Genomic DNA, 22,475 nt, shown 5'->3' with positions numbered 1-22,475 from the left:
AGTATGGTCACTAGACTGAGGTATCTGCTGACTGACTTGTCTACAGGCACGGGATAGTAACAAATTGGCTGACTTTCAGAAGCTGCAGTCTCTTTAACTTGCTAACTGTCAGAAGCATGGCCACTGTTGATTTTCAGAGCATGTGTACTGATCCAAAGTAATCTCTAATTAATGGTGATTACTTGCTTACAACTTGAGACTGTGACAAAAAGAAGTCTTTTCCTTTCTTTAATATGGAAAAGAAGACTCTCAATTCTTATTTACCTTCTCCTACACCCACCCCGCCCCCCCCCAACTTTGGTCTTTCCTCCGCCAAAAACACGAAAGAGACTATAAGGGATTGTTTCGGTCTTTGTGGAGATACAATTTTCAGCTAGCATTGCCACCTAAGTCATTTAAGTGCCAATTACTGAAGCAGAAAAATAGTTTCAACTGCTCAATTTTCATTACTGGGAAAAAGCACAACTTATTACAATAAGGGTGACCTGACAAAATCAATACAGGATGCAGTTCAAAGTCATTCAATACGAGACATATCCAGTATACACAGGATACCTGGCAACCCTACCTTCGAGTCAGCTTAGCCTTCTCATTCACCAACCTCATCTCTTTGCTTGTGAACACCATGTCTTGTTTCTAATCCATTATCTTGTCTCCTGTTCTCCATATATGCTATCCCTGCTTGAGTTTGGACTCTCGTTCACCTATCACTTGAATTACCATAGCCCAGATTTCTAGGCATCAGTCTATACAGCTTTAATACATACGAAACACACCCTCTATACATCATTGCCAGAACAATGTTCCTTACTTAACATTTTTAACTGACTCCATCAATTTCAGGATAAAATCCAAACTTCTTTTCATGGCAAATAGGCCCTTTGTGTTCTGGCCTCTGCCTTCTACTCAGACTTTAACATCTGCCATTCTCCTGCTAATTAGTTCTATACTTGAGTTTCCATAAAGGTGTCATGGTATTACTCACCTCTACCTCTGCTATTTGGAATGCTTATCTCATCCTCTGGAGAGTTCTTATTATTCTTTCAAAACCTGGCTCAGGCATCATTGCCTCTGGAAAGCGTTCTCTGATGTCACCAGGTTTCCTTGGTTACATTCAATCTCTCCTTCATCACGTCCACATCTCTACAACTTTCTTGCACTGCAACATATTGTCACAACCTATCTATCTGCCTGTTAAAACAACCACACTTACATACAGTGACATAATAATTTGCTTTACTCATCTGATAGTCCTCCATCCCCTTTCCTCCATTCATGGCTTCTTGAAGGCCTGTGACTTTTTTCTTAAAATTCCCAGTGTGCAGCATAGTACATATCCCAAAGCTGGGACTCAAACAACCAACCAACCAAACTACTGAGTTGCTTATAAATTACTCCTTTTGTTTTCTTAAAATTGTTTGACACTAGAGAACACCAAGTAGGAAAAACATACTCTTTATTTCATGAAGTGATTGATGTACCTTCCAATATTTTGGCACATATGCTAGATTCATTAAACTACTTTTGACAGCCCCTTCTGCTGTGAATTTAGAATATATGTTATTAAATATATATGTATAATATATATTAAATATAATTTAATAGCTTTAAACTTGAAAACTGCTTCTTTTTCCATTTAATATACTTAAGATGACAGCTCACAGTATATAGCATGTATAATTTCATAATAAATGACTTCAGAGCAAAAAAAATAATTCTGAGAACAGAATTAAAAATTGTGTAGAAAATTTCCAATTCACAGCAATTACTAGAAGAACAAAGGAAGAGAACAGACTTTTATTTCTACTTTTAAATGAAATCCAGGCACAAAGTTTGACATCAAGTCAGGAAAAGGACAAACCCCAGAAAGTCAGAGGTAGTTTACAATTCATTTGTAACTTTCATTTGGTCCTTTTCTCTAAAAATGTATACTTTCTTTGACCACATCTTTTATATACTATTACAATGTCAGTTATTTTTAAAAAAGTATTAAGTTTACAGTTTAACAGGAAATCCAGTGCACACTTCCCATCATCACCCAGATGTTTACAACAATAACATATGATATGCAGCATGCGATGCTGTAGAGAAAACAATTACTTTACAAATGCCCAAAGTCAATGTCTCCAGTCCAGAATTCTTCATTTTAGGTTATTATAAAGTGTCTGATAGGACTGAACAATTTCCACTTTTCTCATTATCTATTACATAGGTTTATCCTTGGAATTTATTATTTGATGACTAAATCATAGAATGGCTTTTCATATCCATTACATTTATTACATCACTTTCATGTATTCTGATGAGCTTTGGTTTCAGAATGTCACACATGCAAACCTACTTTCTAGGGGTTCTCTTCAATATGAATTTTATGATGATTAGTAAGAGATGACCTGTGATTGAAAAGTTTCCCACATGTATTACATTCATAGGGTTTCTCTCCAGTATGAATTCTCTGATGGGCAATACGTGATGAGCTTTGTCTAAAAGTTTTCCCACATGTATTACATTTGAAGGGTTTCTCTCCTGTATGAATCCTTCGATGTTGAATAAGAGCTGATCTTTGGCCAAAAGATATCCCACATTCTTCACATTGATATGGTTTCTCTCCTGTGTGAATTCTCTGATGATTACTAAGGGATGAGTTACACCTGGATGTTTTCCACACTCATTACATTTATAGGGTCTTTCTCCAGTATGCATTCTCTGATGTTGAATAAGAGCTGAACTTTGTCTGAAGGCTTTCCCACACACTTTACATTTACTTGGTTTCTATCCAGTATGAATTCTTTCATGAATAATAAGTGTTGAGTGGGAACTTAAGGCTTTACCACATTCATTACAATTATAAAACTTCTCACCAGTATGAATTATTTGGTGTCTGTTAAGTCGTGAAATAGCAATGAAACCTTTTCCACATCCATTACATCTATAAGGCTTTTCTCCAGTGTGAATTCTTTCATGTTGAATAAGAGATGCACTCTGACTGAAGGCTCTCCCACATTCACTACATTTAAAAGGTTTCTCTCCTGTGTGTATCCTCCGATGATAACGAAGGGATGAACTAGACTTAAAGGTGTTGCCACATTCATTACATAAATAGGACTTCTTTCTGGAATTCATTCTCTGACATCCAGGAAGGGATGTGTTGCAACTAGATGCCTTCCTACCTGGATTATATTTATAGAGGTTTTCTCCAGCATGGATTTTTTGATGTATAAAAAGGCCTGACCTTCTGCTGAAGGATTTACCACATTCTTTACATCTATAGGATTTCTCCACAGTGTGTGTTCTTAGGGGTTTATAAAGGGATGTACTGAGAGTGAAGGCTTTCCCACATTCTTTACGTATATACGGTTTCTCTCCAGTATGAGTTATTTGATGTTGAATAAGAGCTGAACTTTCGTTAAAGGCTTTCGAACAGTCTTTACATTTAAACAATTTCTCTCCACTATGGTTTATCTCATGTTTATGAAGGGATGAAGTATTAATGAAGGTTTTCTCACACATACTACATTTATAACGTTTCCCGGCTGTGTTGATTTTTTGTTGATTAAATAAATTGGAATTCTGTTTGAAGCTGTTTCCTTGTATTTCACATTTTGGTGGGGTGTTTTCTCTGGGAACCATCTGTTGCCTAACAAGGACTGACTTTGGGCTGACGTTTTGGCCAAATTCAGTATTTTTATGTTTTCTTTCTACAGTGAGGATTTTTTTGTGAGCGACTGAAACTATCTGAACACTTTCTTTTTTCTTCTGCTTTTTCTCTAATCTGTCTTCATATTTGCAAGGGTTTTCTAATTTGAAGTCCCAGGGTCCATTCCTTTTGGATCTTTTCATTATCAGCTTCTGAAATGAAGAACCTTGTGTTTGAGTTGACTTTGTGGTTTTATAACTGTTCTTCCATCCTGGAAGGGAAAGAAAAAACTGAAGATGTTCCATGTGATACAGCATTTGGCTACTGAGACTAAATGTATAGACTGAATATTGATGGTATTTAAATAAGGTCTTGGTATATGGCCAAAAACAGTAAGAAGAAAAACTTAGGAGATTTAAGCAGTACAGAGAATCAATCAACATGAGTTGAGAACAACAGGGTGGAGAAAAGATTAAACAAACCCATTTAAAGAGGGTGAGTGTAAGAGTGATCAGAAGAATTGGCTAATGGAAAATGGAGAAGAGGGATTCAAAGGGGAGCCATGAATTGGAAAAGGCAGCCTGGGATCAGAGTCCAAAGCCTATGATAGAATCCTAAATTATCTTCATGACATTTTTCTTCTTTGTGTAATCATTCCTAATCTGGAAAGTCTTCATCCCTTTTCCCTCATGCCAAATTCCTTTGTATCCTTCAGATTCAGTTCAAAAGTTAACTCTGAGTCCCTTCTTGACTCTGAGTTTCCACAGAGCATTCCTGTTATTATAGGCACTCACCACAGTGTTAAAAATATATATCTATATATTCTATATATGTAATTATATTTATCTATATCTAAATATTTTCACTTTCCTTTTCTACCCTAATGTTCTCTGCAAGCAGATTAGCATGCCCTATTCACCTACAGATCCTCCTAATGGCATCTGAATTATACACAAAATGTTTGTTTTGTTAACCTTCCTTAATAACTTATATATACCTAATTGGAACAATGTCAAATAATCTCAATTATTTATATATTAATTTCATACACACACACACATACACACACACAGGATTCAAGACTTGCATGAGAAGTTGCCTTCCAGGACAGTACATTATACAAGCAGTGGGAGGGTTTCAGAGCCAGTTCAAACAGGAAGTAATTACTGAATTAATCTACAGAGGTGCTAACAGGTAGGCATGAAGCCAAAAGTTGCAAGATAAGAAAGCAGCCTTGCTCATTTATCAAGCAGGAGATGCTATGCAAGCAGCATAGAAAAGAGTCAAAGATCAATAAGACAGGAATAAACATAAAATGGTAAAAAGGGCTAACATGATAAGGTGGTAAAAAACAGAATTAAATTCAATAAATTTTAAAGTTGGGTAAGGACACAATTCATTGAATATTAAATTCTGGTGGGGAATAGGTATACATATATTTTGGCATTTTCTCCTGGGCTAGAGTAACCATTTAAAGGGCTCCTTTGCAACTCACTGTATTTTGAGATTCCTATCTGACATTCACTTTCTCACCTGTTTACAGATTCTCTCTGCTTGGTGAACATAATACATTCTGCTTTTCTCTTTTCTTCTACCAGTGTTAACTTCTCAGTTTCCTTCATGGGTAACTTTCTATTTCTACTTTAAAACTGCTTTCCCTAGGGTTTGGGATTTTTTCCCCCATTCTACACACCCTCTCTGACTAATTTTAAATGCACCCATCTTTACTATTTTTTTAAGGCACTGATATTTGCCAAGCCGAGCAAGTGAGAATAACACTCATTTTAAAATACATATATAGATAAGTATCAATAAATCACTCATTAAATTAGGAACCACATCTTCTGGAAGAGACCATAATGTGCATTTTGTGTAATAGCTCTTTTTCACTTAGCCAATCACAAAACCTATCTGCTCTCTAATCTTTACTATTTGTTGTAACAGAAAGAGGAGGTTTTTTTATTTTATTTTCTGTTCAACACCTTTCAATTTCCTTATCCATCTAAGTCTTGCTTAAGTGATCCAAATTTCAATAACATTATTTGGGCACAAGTGTGGGAGGCAGTGGTAAAAATGGAGTACTTTCCCTGTGAACATCAGTCATTGGTTCTAGGTTACTACACGAGATGGGAAGAAAATAGCAAGATTCCAAAATTTTGGATTGTAGTTTATAAGGCAAAGTTAGAGACCCTGCCTTAGGTCTGTATGTAAAGACTGCAGTTTTACAACCAACAACTTTACTAGAGCCCTGAGCACTGGGCTTGGGTACCTAAATGGTACTCTGTTTCTCATGCTTTACTCTTCCACCATAGACTCCTAACTAGTCTCCCCACCTCAAATCGTGCTGTCAATTCAGTCTCCACACTGTAGCCACAGTAATCTTTCTAAAATCCACATCTTACCATGTTGCAAACTTCTGTAAGATCCTCCAAATTATCTTCAATTATTTGTATATAAGTAAGGTCCAGAGTACTTAACATGGTCAACAAGGTGTTTCATGATCTGACCTTCATTCACCTCGGTACTCATCTCCCTCCCCTGGTTTCTTGCCATGTATACTGAACTACATGCAGTTTCTGGAGCACTACATGTTTTTTTTCTTATTTTGTTATATTTGCATATGCTGGAGACATCCTTTCCATTCACAAATATTTATTAACTGCCTACTATGGACCAGGTAATGATCCACAACTGCTGAGCCTGTGCACCTGGAGCCCGTGCTCCGCAACAAGGGAAGACATCACAATGAGAAGTCCGCGCACCGCAACAAAGAACCCCTGCTTGCTGCAACTAGAGAAAGCCCGTGCGCAGCAATGAAGACCCAACGCAGCCAAAAAAGAAAAAAAAAGCTGAAGAACTGAAAAAATCACTTAGGCATTGTAATACTAGAGGGCAAGAAAAGGAAGAAAAGCAGAAGAGTATGGTGGTCCAGAAGCCAAAGGAAGAAAGTACTCCAGTGAGGAGGCAATGATCAACTTTGTTAAACAATTTAAGAATTAAAAACTTAACCCTGATTGTGCCAAGATGGAGACTGTCTGGGATTTAATAACTGCTTTTCATGGACTAGTAAGGAAGAAAGCCCTACTGGAGTGCACAGAAGAAACAATGGGAGGTGAGAACATGGAGACATCAAGTATAGAAATGCTTTTGAAAAGTTCTGTTTAAAGGAGAATAGAGAAACAGGACATGGGGAGTTTTTATTTTTTAATGCAAGTAATTATAGCTACAAGGGTCCATACCAATACTGGGAAACTCACCTCAACTCTACTTCAAGTGCCAATGCCTTAGTCCAGAATGGGACTAATAACTTAAAACAGTCATGTTTCCCAATGAAGGGGACATCAGTCCTGGATTATGGACATCCTAACTGTTCTTTATGGTCTGCTTAAAGTTTTCTGTAGGTCTAAGATATGTCTCCTGAAGTGCAGTTCAACTTTTGCTCTCTCCCAGAATCAAGCCTGGGCCTGAGCTAACTCATGAACCAGGTTATGACTTAGGTCAGAAGTTTAGAGAACAGGTGATTTTGCCAATGACCACCACCCTGACTAGTTCCTGTCATTAGGTCTAGTTTCTCTTCCCTTGGTGCTTATGAAACCCTATGAGTCTCTCTTCAACCTTCTCTCCCTAGATGATTTCATCCACTCCCACACCTCCTATCTGAATGACTATCCTGAGCCTCAAAACACTTTACAGAGGTATTTCCAGCTGCCTGCTAGACTCTTCATTTGAGGATTTTTCTTCAAATTCAGCTTGTCCAAATCCGAATCCAGTGCATTCCTTTCAAACTCTTTTTGTGTTTCCAAGTTCTGAATTATATCATAACTTCTTCAGCTCCTTTGCCATCAATTCTTAGTTTCATCTCAGAAGCTTCTCTCCCCTGCATTCCAAGTCTAGTCAGTCATCAAATTCCCTTGAATCTCTTCACTAAGATGTCTCTAACAACCATCATTAATACATCCAAGTTCAGGATCTCCTTACTCAATAGTGACTATTGCTATTGACCTTCAAATTGATCCTCTGACCTGTTTCTCACCTTTCTAGTATTACTTCCCACTGAACTTAACCTTCTTACTATATAGAACTCCTCTTATTATTTCAAAAAGCACTGACTGCTCCTTATTTAATTCATTCATCAAATACTTAAAAAGCACCTACAACATGTCAGGCTCTATCTTAGGCATGTGATCCACAAGACATTCCAGATCTGGTAATGAAAAGAAACAGTTAACTTCTTTAAGGAGCTCCCAGTTTGGCATTAGAGACAAAAAAGGAGAAGTGTGGTAATTTATACAACAAAAACACAAGACAGAAATGGATGAAAATGTGAGCTTACAACAACATCCAAACTACCCTCAGATAGTACCAAGTACAAGCTGGGAAGGCGTACTAGTGGTGGCCAGAATTTGGGGGAAGAAATGTCTAAAATGGGATTTTAAAGGATTAGCCATAGATTAGATGGAGGGATAGTGTGAGGGCTAAAGGCAGCATCAAAATCTTTGAACCCAAGCCAACTTTCCAGATCTATATCCTTCCCACCTTATCCTACAGGTGGTCAGATTCAAAATTATTCCTATAAAAATGTCACATGCATTTGCAGTCTCGTAAGGTTTTCTAGAGTCAGAGAATTGAGGGAGCTATATGCTGAGAATTACACACAACACCACGATGGGGGCAGAACTACACATCTGTAAATATATTCCAGAATGCCTGTGTTGGTGAAAAAGAGAAATGCTGTTTTAGAAATTCTGTTGTTGGTAATTCTGATTTTTAAAGCTTTTTATTATGGAAGATGTTCAACATGTACAAAAGTGGAGTGAATTGTACAATGAATTGCCAAGCCAGCATCAACAATCACTAATGCTGTTTCATCTATTACCTTATTATGGGTTGAACTGCATCACCCAAAAAAGATATGTTGAAGTCCTAATTTCCAATAACTCAGAATATAACCTTATTTGGTAAGGTTAAGTAACTTTGCAGATTCAATCAAGTTGAGATGAGGTGATTAGGGTAGGTTTTAATATGACTGGTGTCTTTATAAAAGGGAAATTTGGACACAGGCAAGCACAGAAAGACCATGTCAAGATACCCCAGGGGAACACCAAGTGACAAGAGAAGCAGAGACTGGAGTGATGCAGCTGCAAGCCAAGGAACAAGGACCACTGGCCACATCCAGAAGGTAGGGAGAGGCAAGGAAGGATTCTACCTGGAGTTTCAGAGGGAGAATCACCCCACAAAACTGTGAGACAATAAATTTCTGTTGTTTAAAGCCACACAGTTTGTGGCACTTTGTTGGAGCAGGCTGAGAAAATTAATACAACTCCCTTACGTCTCTTTCATTAGCATATGCTAAAGTACGCTAATTCTGTATTATATCATTTCATCAATAATACTTCAGAACACATTTCTCAAAGATAAGAACTCTATTTGTAAACATAACCACATATTTTTATTATAACCACCAAAATCAACATTATTGTTTGAAGTTATTTTTGCCTGTAAGGTATTAATTACATGTTCTTCACCCAATTCCAATGTGGTGGTGGGGGGGGCGGTTTCCACATCAATAATAAGCAATTCTTGGATACCAACTGGGTGTCCTCAATTCAGCTCAACTCTGACATTATCTACCTGGAGATAGCATCATATCCCACAGGTTAAGGTTTCAGTCCTACAAGACTGCCCCCTGCCTCCCTCAGACACCAGTCACAAACCCAGGTTATCATCTGTACTTCTGACCAACTGGCTATAAATCAGAGGTTCCCACGACCCCCTTCTTACGTTTGGTTAATTTGCTACCGTGGCTCATGGAACTCAGAGAAACATTCTGCTTACTAGATCACCAGGTAATTATAAGAGGATATAACTTGGGAACAGCCAGATGGAAGAGATGCACAGGTCAATGTATGGGGAAAGGGAATGGAATTTCTAAGCCCTCTCTAAGTACACCACACTCCCCAGATCTCCACATATTCACCAACCCAGAAGCTTTCTGAATCTGTCCTTTTGGGTTTTTATGGAGGCGCCATTATACAGGCATGATTGATTAAATCATTGGCCACTGGCAACTAATTCAACCTCCAGTCCCCCTCCCCTCCCTGGAGGTCAACTTTCAAACCTCTAATCACATGATTGGTTATGGCAACCAGGCCCCATCTTAAGATAGGGTCCAAAAGAAACCTCATTAACATAACAAAGACACCTTTGTGGCTCTCATCACCTAGGAATTCCCAGGGTTTTAGGAGCTCTGTACCAAATATATATTACTTATTATAAACCATAATATTTATATAAATCACTAAGGATCTTTATTCAAGCTGCTGTGATTTAAAAGCATTTGAGATAATTTTTCTCTGTGACTAAGCCAACAACCTGAAACACAATTAGGGTCATTTGTTTCATTTTGCTTTCAATATTTATGGAACACTTTTTCATTTTTGTTTAATCTTGTTTTATAATTTATTTATTTATTTTTTTTTTGCGGTACTTGGGCCTCTCACTGTTTTGGCCTCTCCCGCTGTGGAGCACAGGCTCTGGACACACAGGCTCAGTGGCCATGGCTCACGGCCCAGTCGTTCTGTGGCATGTGGTTATCTTCCCGGACCGGGGCACGAACCCCTGCATCGGCAGGCGGACTCTCAACCACTGCGCCACCAGGGAAGCCCTATAAAACATTTTTATGGTTCCAAAGTCAACATTATAAAAACAAGGTACCTTAAAAAAATTCTACATTCTATCCTTGTTCTCTCAATCCTTTTTCTTTTTCTTCCTTCACCTTATAGGTAACCATTTTTATAGATCTGCTTTTATCCTTTTTTTTTGCCTTCTCTATTTTTTTTTAATATAAGCAAATATACACTTTGTCTTTTTTGGTATCTCCTCCTTCCTTTGATAAAACTCCTATTCTCACTGTTCTGTTCTGCACTTTCCCCTACTTAGTAATATTATCACCCCACAGTGGAATTTACAGAATTCTTCCTCATTCTTATTTACAGTGAGAATTCCACCATGAGAATGTCCCTCAGCTTATTCAACCAGATTCCTTTGATGGACAGTTGGATTAACTCTAACTGTAATACACCAGGACATCATATGGGTACACGATAAAGGTACAGCTTTAAACCAATATCCATATTGCTAATTAGAAACCACAGCATTTATAAAATTCTAGCCCAAACTGGACCCAATGGGCTAACATTATCCAAAGCCACATACAACCAAAATCACCTCTTCTGCCAGCCAAGAAGAGAGCTAGCTGAAGGCCGTAGAACTACTCCTTAGAATGAGGAAGCTCTTTATGTACTGACATGGAAAGAGTTTCAATATATATCAAGAGAAAGGGGCAGAATAATGTGTGCTGTATAATATAATTGGAGTGGACAGAGAAAAACAAGAAATATTTGTTTATATTTGCATAGAAGAGCTCTCCAACTACTGCCTCCTTGTCACATCTCACCTTGTCGTATCCCACACATATTAATCTCCTCCTGCTCACTCACCCCTCGTGGGCTCCATTCTGGCTTCTGTCCTTACCACTACTCTAAGGCAACCATGACCTTCATGTGACAAAGGCAAGATGCTCTCTTCAGTCCCCACCTAACTTACCTCTCAGCAGCATCTGATAGTGACCCCTCATTTTCCTTCAGATGCTCACTACCTAAGCTACAGTGACCCTGAACTTGCCTCCAAATTCTTCTCATGTTCCACCAGCTTCAATCTCCTTTGTGTGCTCATTTTCCTCTACCTGATCTTTAATCCTTGGAGTTCCACAGGTTTGAGTGCTAGGCCCCTGATTCTTTTCACTCTGTACCCTTTTCACAGGCCAGCTTCATCTATAAACATACTCTAGGCAAGACTTCTCTACTCTCCATACCTAATTATACAAAACCCAGCTCAAAACAGCAACTTGAGTGTCTCAAAGACAGCTCAACTGAATTTATGATTATTTCCTCCCCCCAACCTGTATAACCTTTTTGTCTCTGTAATTGGCACCAGTTCTGAATCAAAACTTTAAAAGGCATCCTTCACACCTCTCCCTCCGCTAATCAATTACCAAGACTTGTTTATTCTGCCATCCAAATATGTCTCAAGTTCATCTACTTTTCCCTACCTCTACTGATACCATCCTTTATGAGACTTGACTTCAATGACACTAGACTCCCGAGTTTCCTTCTATAGTACACCTTACCCTTGTCTTCCCTATGGGTTCATTTCTCTCTGCCTAGCCATGAAATGCCAGAGTTCCTCAAGATTGAGTCCTAGGCTCTTTCTTGCTCTTGCTGTACTCTGAATCCACTCCACAGGCTAACTCAAACTCAACCACTCTTTCAATTATCTTTAGTGACAGGGTCTCCCAAATTTACATTTAATGCCCAGGGTATATTATAAGGGGTGGAACTCCAAATCAAACAGGCTATTTGACATCTCCACTTGAATAAATGGGTCAACCAAAGACAATTTAAGTCATCCAAAACCATATTTATACCATCCCCCAAATCTGATCTCCTAGCACCACTATCTCAGTGAAGGATATCACTGTCCATCCCAGAACAAACCACAAACCAAGCACGCATCCTTGACAACTCCATCTCCTCTATCTTCCATATCTAAACCATCTCCAAGTCCTGTTGCTTTTATCTGCCAAATATCTCTGCAACTGGTTCCCTTTTTTCGGTCTCCATCACGACTACCTAACCAAGTCATTCATACATTCACTAACTAACTGGAAGCTGACTCTGACCAGACACTATTTTAGGTACTGGGGACATGGGAACAAATGAAACAGACAACCCAGCATGAGGGAATTTACAATCCAGAGGAAGAGCTGATAATAAATAAATATGTACTATTTGGCAGTAATAAGTACTCTGAGAGAAAATGAAGCATGGTGAGGGGATAAAGAATGTGGAGGACAAAGGACCTGTGTCCTGTGGAGGACAAAGAACAAAGGATGAGCTGTGTCTAACTGACAAAGTGCCATCTGAGCAGAAACCTGTATAGTGTGAGGAAGTGAGTCAAGTGGGCTCCTGGCCATCACGAAGAATGGTCCAGGAGAGGAAAAAGCAAGTGCAGAGGCCCTGAGGTGGGAGCCTGCTTGGCCTTCCTGATGAACTACAAGGAGGCCAGGGTGATTAGAGTTCTCCAATGAAGGGCAGAGAGGAAGGAGGTGAAGGCAAAGAGGTAGCTGGGGTCAGACCACAAAGGCCTCTGAGGGCCACGCTGGGGGCTTTGGATTGTGTTCTATGTGATAGAAGCCACTAGAGGTTTTGAGCATGCGAGTGAGATGACCTGATCTATCTTTTAAATAGACCATTCTGGCAGCTACAAGGACAGTAGATGTTGGTGGCAGAAGAGGAGCACAGGGGATGAGAACAAGTCTAAATCAAACATAGTAAACAGGGCTACAGAGCATTTGGGCTCAACTTTCACCTTGTAAGAAATTCACTCCTTAAAATCACTGCATGATATTTCATTAGGCTGCCACTATAACCCCTACAGCACCTTTCTGCAAATTAGAAAAAGACCCCTATTCTCTGTGCAGATGAAGCCCCAGCAAGTCTCAGTGAGTCGAAGGCAGTCCACAAGCAACCCCTTAGCTGACCACCCTTCCAGGTTCAGTCTGCCCTGAATTCTTGCATAAATATAACAAAGGAAGAGAAAAAGACAAAGAAAGAAAAACACCTTTTCATTGGAGGTAACTGTTTACCTAGATCATCCCTGGATTTTAAACTTTTTGAATAAAAGAATATTTTCATGTTAGGTGTAAATCAAACTCATGAGACGTTCAAGTTGATTGAATCACATTATGCTTATTTTATATATAGATAACTTATATACATAATATGCCAGAATAGTGATTAGACTTTGGACTCATTTCTTAAGTAAGAGACTCAGATGAGACGTGTACCCTTTGAGCCATTTCCTCCCATCTCTCAACATGAAACATACAGATCCAGGGATGACAGTTTGTTTTCCCTTTTTGTCTTGTTTTTCCTATTTGTGAGGAGTCTTGAAGTGAAAATTATATTTTAAAAACACACTTGGAGGCAATTAGAGGTTCTAGGAGTCCTACCCTGGAAGCATAAGCTTTTCTGTCACCGGTTGTTCAAAGGGTTGGTTTTTGGTTTTGGTCTACAGTTAATGATCAAGGTACTTCCAAGAACATCCAGGTCCCTCACCTAAGCTCACAGGGAAGTGAGCTCCTCTTGGAAGGGAAACTGTTCCAAGGGCACTTTAGTCCAGGCAAATGGGAGACTCGCCAGGGGTGCAGGAGAGACACAACCACACGCCAGCACACCCAGGATGCCCCATCTCACTGTCTCCTTTGACCAAAGAGAGGAGGTTCATCCCATCAAGAGAAATGCACACACTGCTTGGCTCTGATGGCCTTACTTCCTCCAGACACCCACTCAGAGTTTTCCTTTGGGGACAGTTTCCCAAACCTGAGAAGGACTTGACATCACCACTAGGTGTTTTCAGGGTCTCTCTGGACAGCTTTCGACTCCAGTCATACTTTCTATTCAGTTTAATCCAACTAACATTTCACTCAGGAAGGGGGACTCCTCATGGATCAGAGGCTCCCGAGGCGAATGGAAAGGGAACAATTCTTCCGTCTCTTCCTTTGATCTTCCATGCCATACTCAGTCCACACCTGACGCCCCTCCTAAACTCTCCACTGGTTTCCTGCTGCCTGCGTTCTCTGTTTACTTTGTGGTGGTCTCTAGCAGTTCCCACAAAATTAGAATATTTCTCCCAAGTGACAGTTAAAAGATATAAGGAGAGATAAGTGTGGTTCCCACCTCAAAAGATCTCACATTATACGGGGAAGAATGAGCTCTACTAAAGGTGTGGGCGCTTTAGGGATCGAGACAGCCTGTCCCACAGCCCTTCTGCTGGGCCCGCATTGTGAGGGGTCATCACTGACTCATCTGGACCTGACAGCAACCTCAGACAAGTCCTACTACGTCTATGGCAGGTGGCTCCACATTGGTTGCAGGCTGATCCTTGCACAATATAAACCTGGGCTCGTGGCCAGGGTACTTCAACTCCTCAGAGGCTGTGCCTGGCTCTCAGGTCCCGGCCCCCTCTCCCTGCTCCCGTCTCCACACACCGGCTTCCTTTGTCTGGACTCTCGGACATGCTCTTCCTGTGCCTGAACGCTTCTCACAATGTGGGATCCGGCCCTTCCTCGGGAAGCCTTGCCCACAGCACCCCTCCTGTTCCACGTTCTCACAGCACCTGTGGCTCTTCCCCCGAGGTCCTCACCGGAGGCTGTCATTCCACAGCCCTGTGTGCGATTAGCCTCCCCCTCCACTGAGCTCCGCCAGGGCAGGACCTGCATCCTTCTGTCCAAGGTTGCACTGCTGTTTATCACGGGACAGGAAAGCAGTGAGCAAGGCTTAGAACCTGGCTCCCCCAGAGCCCTGGCCTCCCCAGGTCAACAGCTCTCAGTCCTCAACTTCCATGACAGCCGAATCTGCCAGTTTTCTCCTCTGGTGACTTCTTCTCAGGCTCAGCCACAGATTCTTCCTTCTTAACCCACCTCATAAAACTGAGGTTTCCTGGGACTCTGTCCTCTCCTCCGGTCCCTCATCTGCTCAGCTCAAGGCTTCAAATGCCACCTTTGCACTGATGGCTCCCTGACCTCCCTGTTGAGTTCTGACCCTGTTTACCTTCTACAGCTGTCCACTGGTGACCTCTACCCATATTTCACTAACATTTCAAATGAAACCCATCCCACACCGAACCTGTCCTATACCCTTAATAAAGGGACCTCTCCTCTTTCCTGAACTCACTGCACATGCCTTCCTCCAGGTAATGTCTTGCCTACATTATGGAATAATCTCCAGAAGGTTCCCACCTCTAGTTTTTCCTCACTTCAAATCTAGGACCAACAGTGTTTCCAAAGTAACCATTCTTAGTTAATTGAAACTGTGTAATAAGGACTCATGAATATATTCTCTGTGAAAATTTTAATAACATTGCATGTAACTAAAGTCCTCTTTCATCAATGCCCATTCTCAGTCCCAATCCAAATGTAACTAGTTACCAGCTTAGGTGTCCCCCGACCTTTCTCTTGGCACTTACACGCACATAATGCATATAGACAAACACCCACCTAATTTTCTTTACACATAAATGGCGATATGTCATAATAATGCACCGTAACTTGCTTTAGTCCTTCACGTAGCTTGGAGCTCTGCCCACACCAGGGCTGCTGCTTTCTGACTGTGGTGCTGTGTGCCAGTGTAGGGACCCACCTCAGCTTCTTTAGCCTTTACTGAAGGACGTTTAAAGTATCTCAGACTCAGACTATTTTTTCTAAAATATCAACAACCATACAACTCTTCTGCTTGAAACTCTTCAATTATTTCCAGTCATCCATGGACAGTTCCCATCCCTAAGAACTGTACCAAAGCACTTCATAGTGTGGCCCCCACTTGGCTCTCTAATCTCATTTCCTTCCTCATCTCTTTCTTTTCCCATATACCCTGAGCTTCAGTCTGAATGAATTATCTGCAGTTCCTTAAATGCACTAAGTTTGCTGAATGAATGCATGACAATGTAGCCCTCCTCTGAAACAACAGGAAATCACAAGAGAAAAGATCCTGAGAGATTCACTTGTGCAGTAATTATCAGAGAAGAAGAGGAAGCTTGTGACTAGGGGCCTTAGCATCTCTTCTCCAAAACTTCTTCAGGACTGAGAACCTGCAGAAAATTCCCCGACCAACATCTCCGAGTTGCACATGCACTCACTTACCAGACTGCTGCCTGCAGACATTCCGCACCCACTCACCTAGAGAGGAGCCTCCAGGGCTTTCTTTCTCTACCTTCCAGGGATCTTCTCCTTACTGCAACAGGGAGATCACCTCAGGTTTGGAAAATGGGAGTCCTGCTCATAGACCAAAAAGAAGAAAAAAAAAGAAAAAGAAAAAAAAAGACTTGATTTTGCCTTGACACAAAGAGGTATCTGAGATCTGAGCGGAAAACTCAAAGGATGATACAGAGAACTTCTGTGGGATGCTCCAGTTGTGCCCCCACCATGTGAGGGGTGTGTTAGGGTAAAAGCAAGGGGCAATGTAACATTTAGTTGTATGTTAGTGAAGTATGATAAACATGCAGACTTGATTAACAGGGTGCTAATAGCTTTCTATACAAGAGGGAATATGTATATACTGTTAAATGTATGTTAAATGTACAGATTAAATTAATATTTGTAACAGGTATCTGTGGAAAGGATTATGTACCAAGTAGCTTGTTTAAAATGAGAAAACACTATCTGACTCCCTTTGAAAGATGGCAGCAGTCAGCAAACTATGGGTCATAGGCCAAATCTAGGCCACTGTCTGTTTATGCATGGCCCTTGAGCAAAGAATGGTTCAGAAAAAAAAAAGAAAAGGAATACGTTACAGAGACTATATGTGGCCCACAAAGCTGAAAATATTTACTCCCTGGCCCTTTACAGAAAAAGTTTGCTGATCCCTGTAAAAGAGAATTGAAAAAAGCCAGTGTTGGGTCAAAGAAAAAGGTTGAGGGATGCTCTCTGTTAAGAGATGAGCAAACACATCATAGTTCAGTCATAGTGGGAAAATGTTGCCTGCAGTGAGGGAATTTCTAATGTGCAGCTCTGTAGATTGTCCCATCCATGGGGCAATTCCATACCTACGAGGGAGAAAAAGGTTTTCAGGTTTATTTATGGAGATCCAGTTTGCACAGTGCTAAGGCAAAACTCAGCTAAAGTTTTTAATGACCCAGGGCTTTTACCCAGGAAATCAGATGCTGAGGTATCCCAATTTCTGAACTCTGTATCTACAGGGAAAATTTCCTTACCCAATGAGACAAGGTTACTATAGTTCTCCAGCATCACATCTTGGTACAAGTTTCTCTCAGAAGGAGCCAGCTTTCTCCACTCATCCCGTGTAAAGAACACAGCCACATCTTCAAACGTCACTGACACCTGTAGAGACAAGCATCTCAGCTCACCCAGGACCACCCATCACACAGGGTGAAAAAGGTGGCAGTGGGGAGTAGACGGGCTACCATGAAATGCTTCTATATTATTCTAGGTTCTGAAGGTTCCAGGTCATTTGCTTAATGAACAACTGACCAATGACAAATAGATACTGAGTAGCAGGAAGTATGAACCAGGCTCTGAGTTAACTGCTACAAGAGATGGGTGGAGGTATTAAGGCCATTAGTGGGAGTGTTAATTAGAATAATCTTCCTGTTGGCAATTTGATAACATACATTAGAAGCTTTAAAATGTGCATACTCTTTAACTCTCCAATTACTATATTTGTTTGATAATGAACACTGAACAAAAATGCACATGCAAGGACATTTATCATGGTGTTAGTAACAGCAAAGAAATGGAAACAACCTCAATAATCACTGAGGGAGCTAGTTTAAATAACTGAAGGCACTCTGTGCTCCCTAAAGCTTGAGGACAGTAATAATGGAAATTAAAATAGCTATAATTTATTGAATGCTTTTTTCAGGCTAAGTACTATTCTTAGAGCTTTATATTAACCTTTAGTGTGTATCTTTATTTTATCTTCACAACAACCCTATGAAGAAGGTACTATTATTGTGTCCATTTTACACAAGAGAAAACAAAGAGAAATTTATCCAAGTCACACAGCTGGTATGAAGGGAAAACTCACTCCTCCTGCATGTCTCCGCTACTCTTAATACAACACTACTTCACTTCTGACACCAGATGTGGGGGGTTTTCCACACACCAAGCAATTGTGGGACACCAGCTGGGTGTCCTACAATTAAACTTAATTCTGACACCTGAAGATAGTGTCAGATTCCCACAAGACTGGCCCCCTTTCAATGTCAATCACAAGTCCAGGTTGTTACCTGTGCTGCTGACTGACTGGCTCTAAATTGGAGGTTTCTACAACCCTCTCCTCAGGTTTGATTAATTTGCCAGAGTGGCTCACAGAACTCAGGAAAACATTTACTTACTAGATTACTGGTTGATTATAAAAGAAGATATAGGAACTGGCAGGTGAAAGAGCGGCACAGGGAAGGGGTGCACAGCTTCCATGCTCTCTCGGGATTCACCATTCTCTCTGACTCTCTACATGTTCACCAACCTGGAAGAACTCTGAACCCTTCTGGGTTTTTATGGAGGTTCATTACATAGGCATGATTGATTAAATCACTGACCATTGGAGACGGATGCAACTTTCATCTCCTACGGTGGTGACAGATGGATAAGAGGGGTTATTGGGGGGCAGGACTGAAAATTCCAACACTTTAATCAAGGTTGATTCCCCTGGCAATTAGCCCGCATCCTTAGGTGGGGTACAAAAGTAACCTCATTAACATAAACTCTGGTGTGGATACAAAACACACCCATTGTGCCTTCATTGCTCTGAAGTAATTTCAGGGATAAAAAGCATATATTACTAACCACTTAGGAAATCACAAGGGTTTTGGAAATTATGTGCCAGGAACAGGGACAAAGACCAAATATATATTTCGTATTATAAATCACAACATCACTGGTCAGTGGTAGAGGTAGAATTCCAATCCAAGGAACTGCCTCTCAACGCCTATCTCATAGGCTTAAGTAATAAATGATAATCCATACAATGGAAGTAAAGAGCAGTGATGGTAGCACCACACTGTGAACGCACTTAATGCCAATATACTCAAAAATGGTTAAAGTGGTGAGTTTAATCTTATGTGTATTTTATCAAAATAAAAAGCTAAAATGAGAAAATAAAAATATACATACATACATATGTACACATGTACATCAATAAATAATAAATAAATAAAGGTACACAGACAATTATTCTGAGGGCTGCGTACCAAAGGTATGACCATGATTATCTCAAGATGTTGGGGTAAGAGAGATTTTACGTTTTTATTCTCTGAGATTTTTAACATTAACATGCAGTGCAGGTATAATAAGATAATTTATTGGCACATGGCAGGGAATACAAGAAATGATCTTTGCCCTCAAAAGAATTTACAATCCAACTGGCAGACAAGAAAAACGCGTGAAACAATTTGAACAAGAAAAGTGTCGCTGGACAGGACCATATACTATTTCCTCGTTCAATCCTCATTTTAGAGATGAGAAACACAAGGTCCAGGGCAGTTAAGACACCAGGTCACATACTTTATCAATGGCAGAGACAAGACGATAACTGAAGTTTTCTTTTAACCCAGCACTTGGTGGGTATATTCTCTCTCTGGTCTTAAACGTCCTGTCACTGAGTTTTACACACAATTCCACATAGTACTGACGTATCGGCAGCAGGTGAGGTTAGGGAGAAATGTCACATAGGACTCACAAGCAGGGATGGAGAAGATTCTGGGTAAGAGAGCAGCCTGGCTCTGTTGGAATGGAATGGGAAGGGCTTAGAAAAAAGTAGCCCAAATATGCAGAGGCAGGTCCTAGCCACAGTCTCAGAAGATCAACCACTACCACATTTCATGGGTCCAAAAGATACACAACATCACATTGCAGAGAACTCTGGTCATTTGGGGGCCAGGCCTGCCCTGTGTTCTGAAAGATGTACTAGAGGAAAGGCTGGATGATAACTAACATGAACTTAGAGGCCAGACATACCTGGGTTTGATTTCAGGTTGTCTGACTTCGTTGAGCCTCAGTTTCAAGTGTAAAATGGGGGTAATAACTTCTGCTTCGCTATGACAGTGAGAACAAAGGTGAAGCCCTCAGGATATTCCCCAGCAACGTTAACTACTATTGTTAGATGAGGATGAGTAAAGGAAGGACACTATAGTCATTTCTATCTACCAACAGTAGATAGATAGACATCATGAACTAGAATAACATCGTTTAGCTACCACAACCACCACATATTGAACATCTACTATGTGCCCGGCCCTGATAAGAATGCTTTCCATGCACTAACTCCCAGGATCCTCTCATCTACCCTTTGAGGTAGGCCCAGTTGCTGTATTCATGTTACAGGTGAAGAAGCTGAGGCACAGAGAGGTAAGAAACTGAGGCACAGAGAGGTGGAGTTTTTTGCCCAAGACCCATTAACAGCAACAGAGGAGATGGGCACAAACCTGGCCATCTGGCTCAAAAGCCCCACTGAGGAATCACCGTATACACTGCTTCTCCACTACCAATATCCCATGATATCCCATACACTGCTGCTTCCTGAGGAGTCTTCTCTCTGCTCTTGGAGTCAAGAGACCTCTCCATCTATGTCCCCACCAGCATGGCTATCCTTTGTTCACACAGTGGCTCACCTGGATGGGGTCCCACCCTCATTCTCACAACATAAAGATGAAAATGGCAGGTCAACATCAGTTTTCAAGAGAGTGACAGAAGCAAGGCACATGATCCAGAAAGTTAAGATGGAGAAAAACTAAAAACTATGGACTGGGAAAAGCCTGGCGAAGGTATCATGAGGATTTCTCAGGGGCGGAAAGAAAAAGAAAAGCATTCTGGCCAAGGGTAGGGAGGGGGACACGACTGAGCAAAGGAGACAGGCCAGAAAGGAGCTCTGCCAAGTGTGCATGTTTGTTTGTTCTGACCCCAAGTGGTATAAGACATGTGGCATCTTACCTATCAATTCAGTAATCATACAGTGAATTGAGATTAATGAATAAAAGAGTGTCTATTAGAAAAAAAAGAGAAACACAGGCCATGGATTGGGGGGTTGGAGGCAAGCATTCCCTATGCAATCCACCATCCACCAGGGTGGACCAACTCTTCCAAGGCAGAAGGACATGGGCTCCAAATCCTGGTGAAGACTGTATTGGGGAGAAAACTTCAGTTTAAGGGTAAAATAACAAAAAAAACCCCATCTATCTCTAAGACCTGAGATGGCAATGAACTCACCCGAGACCTTGCTTCCCTCTGTTCAGTAGCCATGTCCTCTTTCTGGGCAGTTTCACCTTAGGATGGGAGAAGTCTCCAGAAGCCAGATCTGAGAGAAGAAAAAGGGAACCATGAGGAAGCCCCTTCTGCTTTCTAGACCTCAGAATCAGCAGCTCTGAAACCTTTATACCACTTGAAAATGATGCCAAGTGCCCCCAGAGAAGGAAGTCAGAAGGAACGAGGGCTAGACAGGACCAGAGAGAAGGGCTGGGTCATCCTGGTCCAGGCCCAGCTCCTTCCCTGGCTCAGAGGAAAAGTCCTAGGACTCTATCAGCAGTAGCAGCAACTCCCTGAGCCTCACCGCGTGCCAGGCACTACCTATCAATACATCGAGTCCCACAGCACAGTTGGCATTGTCAGCACCCCATTTTATAGATCAGGAAACTGAGGGCAGAGTGGGAGCAACTTGTCCCAGTCCACACAGCCAGGGAGGGTGGCACCAGGGTTCCAGGCACCGCGGGCTCCAGAGCACCTGCTCTAACCTCCCTGCGTGCATGTGACAACTTTTCTCCACCTCAAGCATTCCCACCCAATTCCTCCCCCTCCTGTCAAGGAAACAATTTCCAGATTTCTAGAGAAAGCTGCTTCGGAAAGGGAAAACATCAGCTCTCCTATGGCGGGGAGGGGCTGCTGTCTTGAGGAAAGGGCACATTAAACCAAAGACCTGGGTCCAGTCCTGGCTCTGCCACTGGGGGAAGCCGGCGACTCACTTCTCGCGTAAAACAAGCCTGTCACTCGGGAGTGCAGGTGTGATGGTAAGGGGAGGAAATAATTTTCTCACGTTCACTGCCAGCCCGAAACAAATTCAAATGCCAGCAGGCGCTGAGCAGGTAGCGCGCTGGGAACTGGTCGGGAAGAAGCAGGAGGGTGGCTGGGTCCAGCCACTGGGGACGAATTGTCCGACCTGTCTCGTTCAGGGGCACGTCAGTGGGATGGCTGGGGGCGGCAGGCGAACAG

At 41.3% G+C, this 22,475-nt stretch overlaps 1 protein-coding gene across 1 annotated transcript; it reads right to left on the bottom strand.

Annotated features, from left to right (window-relative positions):
- Positions 1-1,502: 1,502 nt before the first annotated feature.
- On the bottom strand, positions 1,503-21,579 carry LOC309805502 (uncharacterized protein). Its single transcript, XM_082623418.1, has 4 exons — positions 21,480-21,579; positions 17,468-17,594; positions 16,434-16,529; positions 1,503-3,908 (listed from the first exon to the last, which is right to left on the bottom strand). Exon 4 carries the CDS (start codon positions 3,838-3,840, stop codon positions 2,773-2,775), a length of 1,068 nt encoding a protein of 355 aa, XP_082479544.1. The 5' UTR covers positions 3,841-3,908; positions 16,434-16,529; positions 17,468-17,594; positions 21,480-21,579; the 3' UTR covers positions 1,503-2,772.
- Positions 21,580-22,475: the final 896 nt, after the last annotated feature.

Source organism: Mesoplodon mirus, assembly GCF_964341445.2.
Source record: "Mesoplodon mirus genome assembly, chromosome: 5".
In the NCBI taxonomy this organism is placed as follows: domain Eukaryota; kingdom Metazoa; phylum Chordata; class Mammalia; order Artiodactyla; family Ziphiidae; genus Mesoplodon; species Mesoplodon mirus.
The sequence above is the reverse complement of the archived record's forward strand: the minus strand, read 5'-3'. Positions and strand labels throughout refer to the sequence as shown.

What these genes read in the sequence shown, in the direction of transcription:
- LOC309805502 (XM_082623418.1), bottom strand. Translation starts at nt 3,840, where the DNA reads ATGAAAAGATCCAAAAGGAATGGACCCTGGGACTTCAAATTAGAAAAC.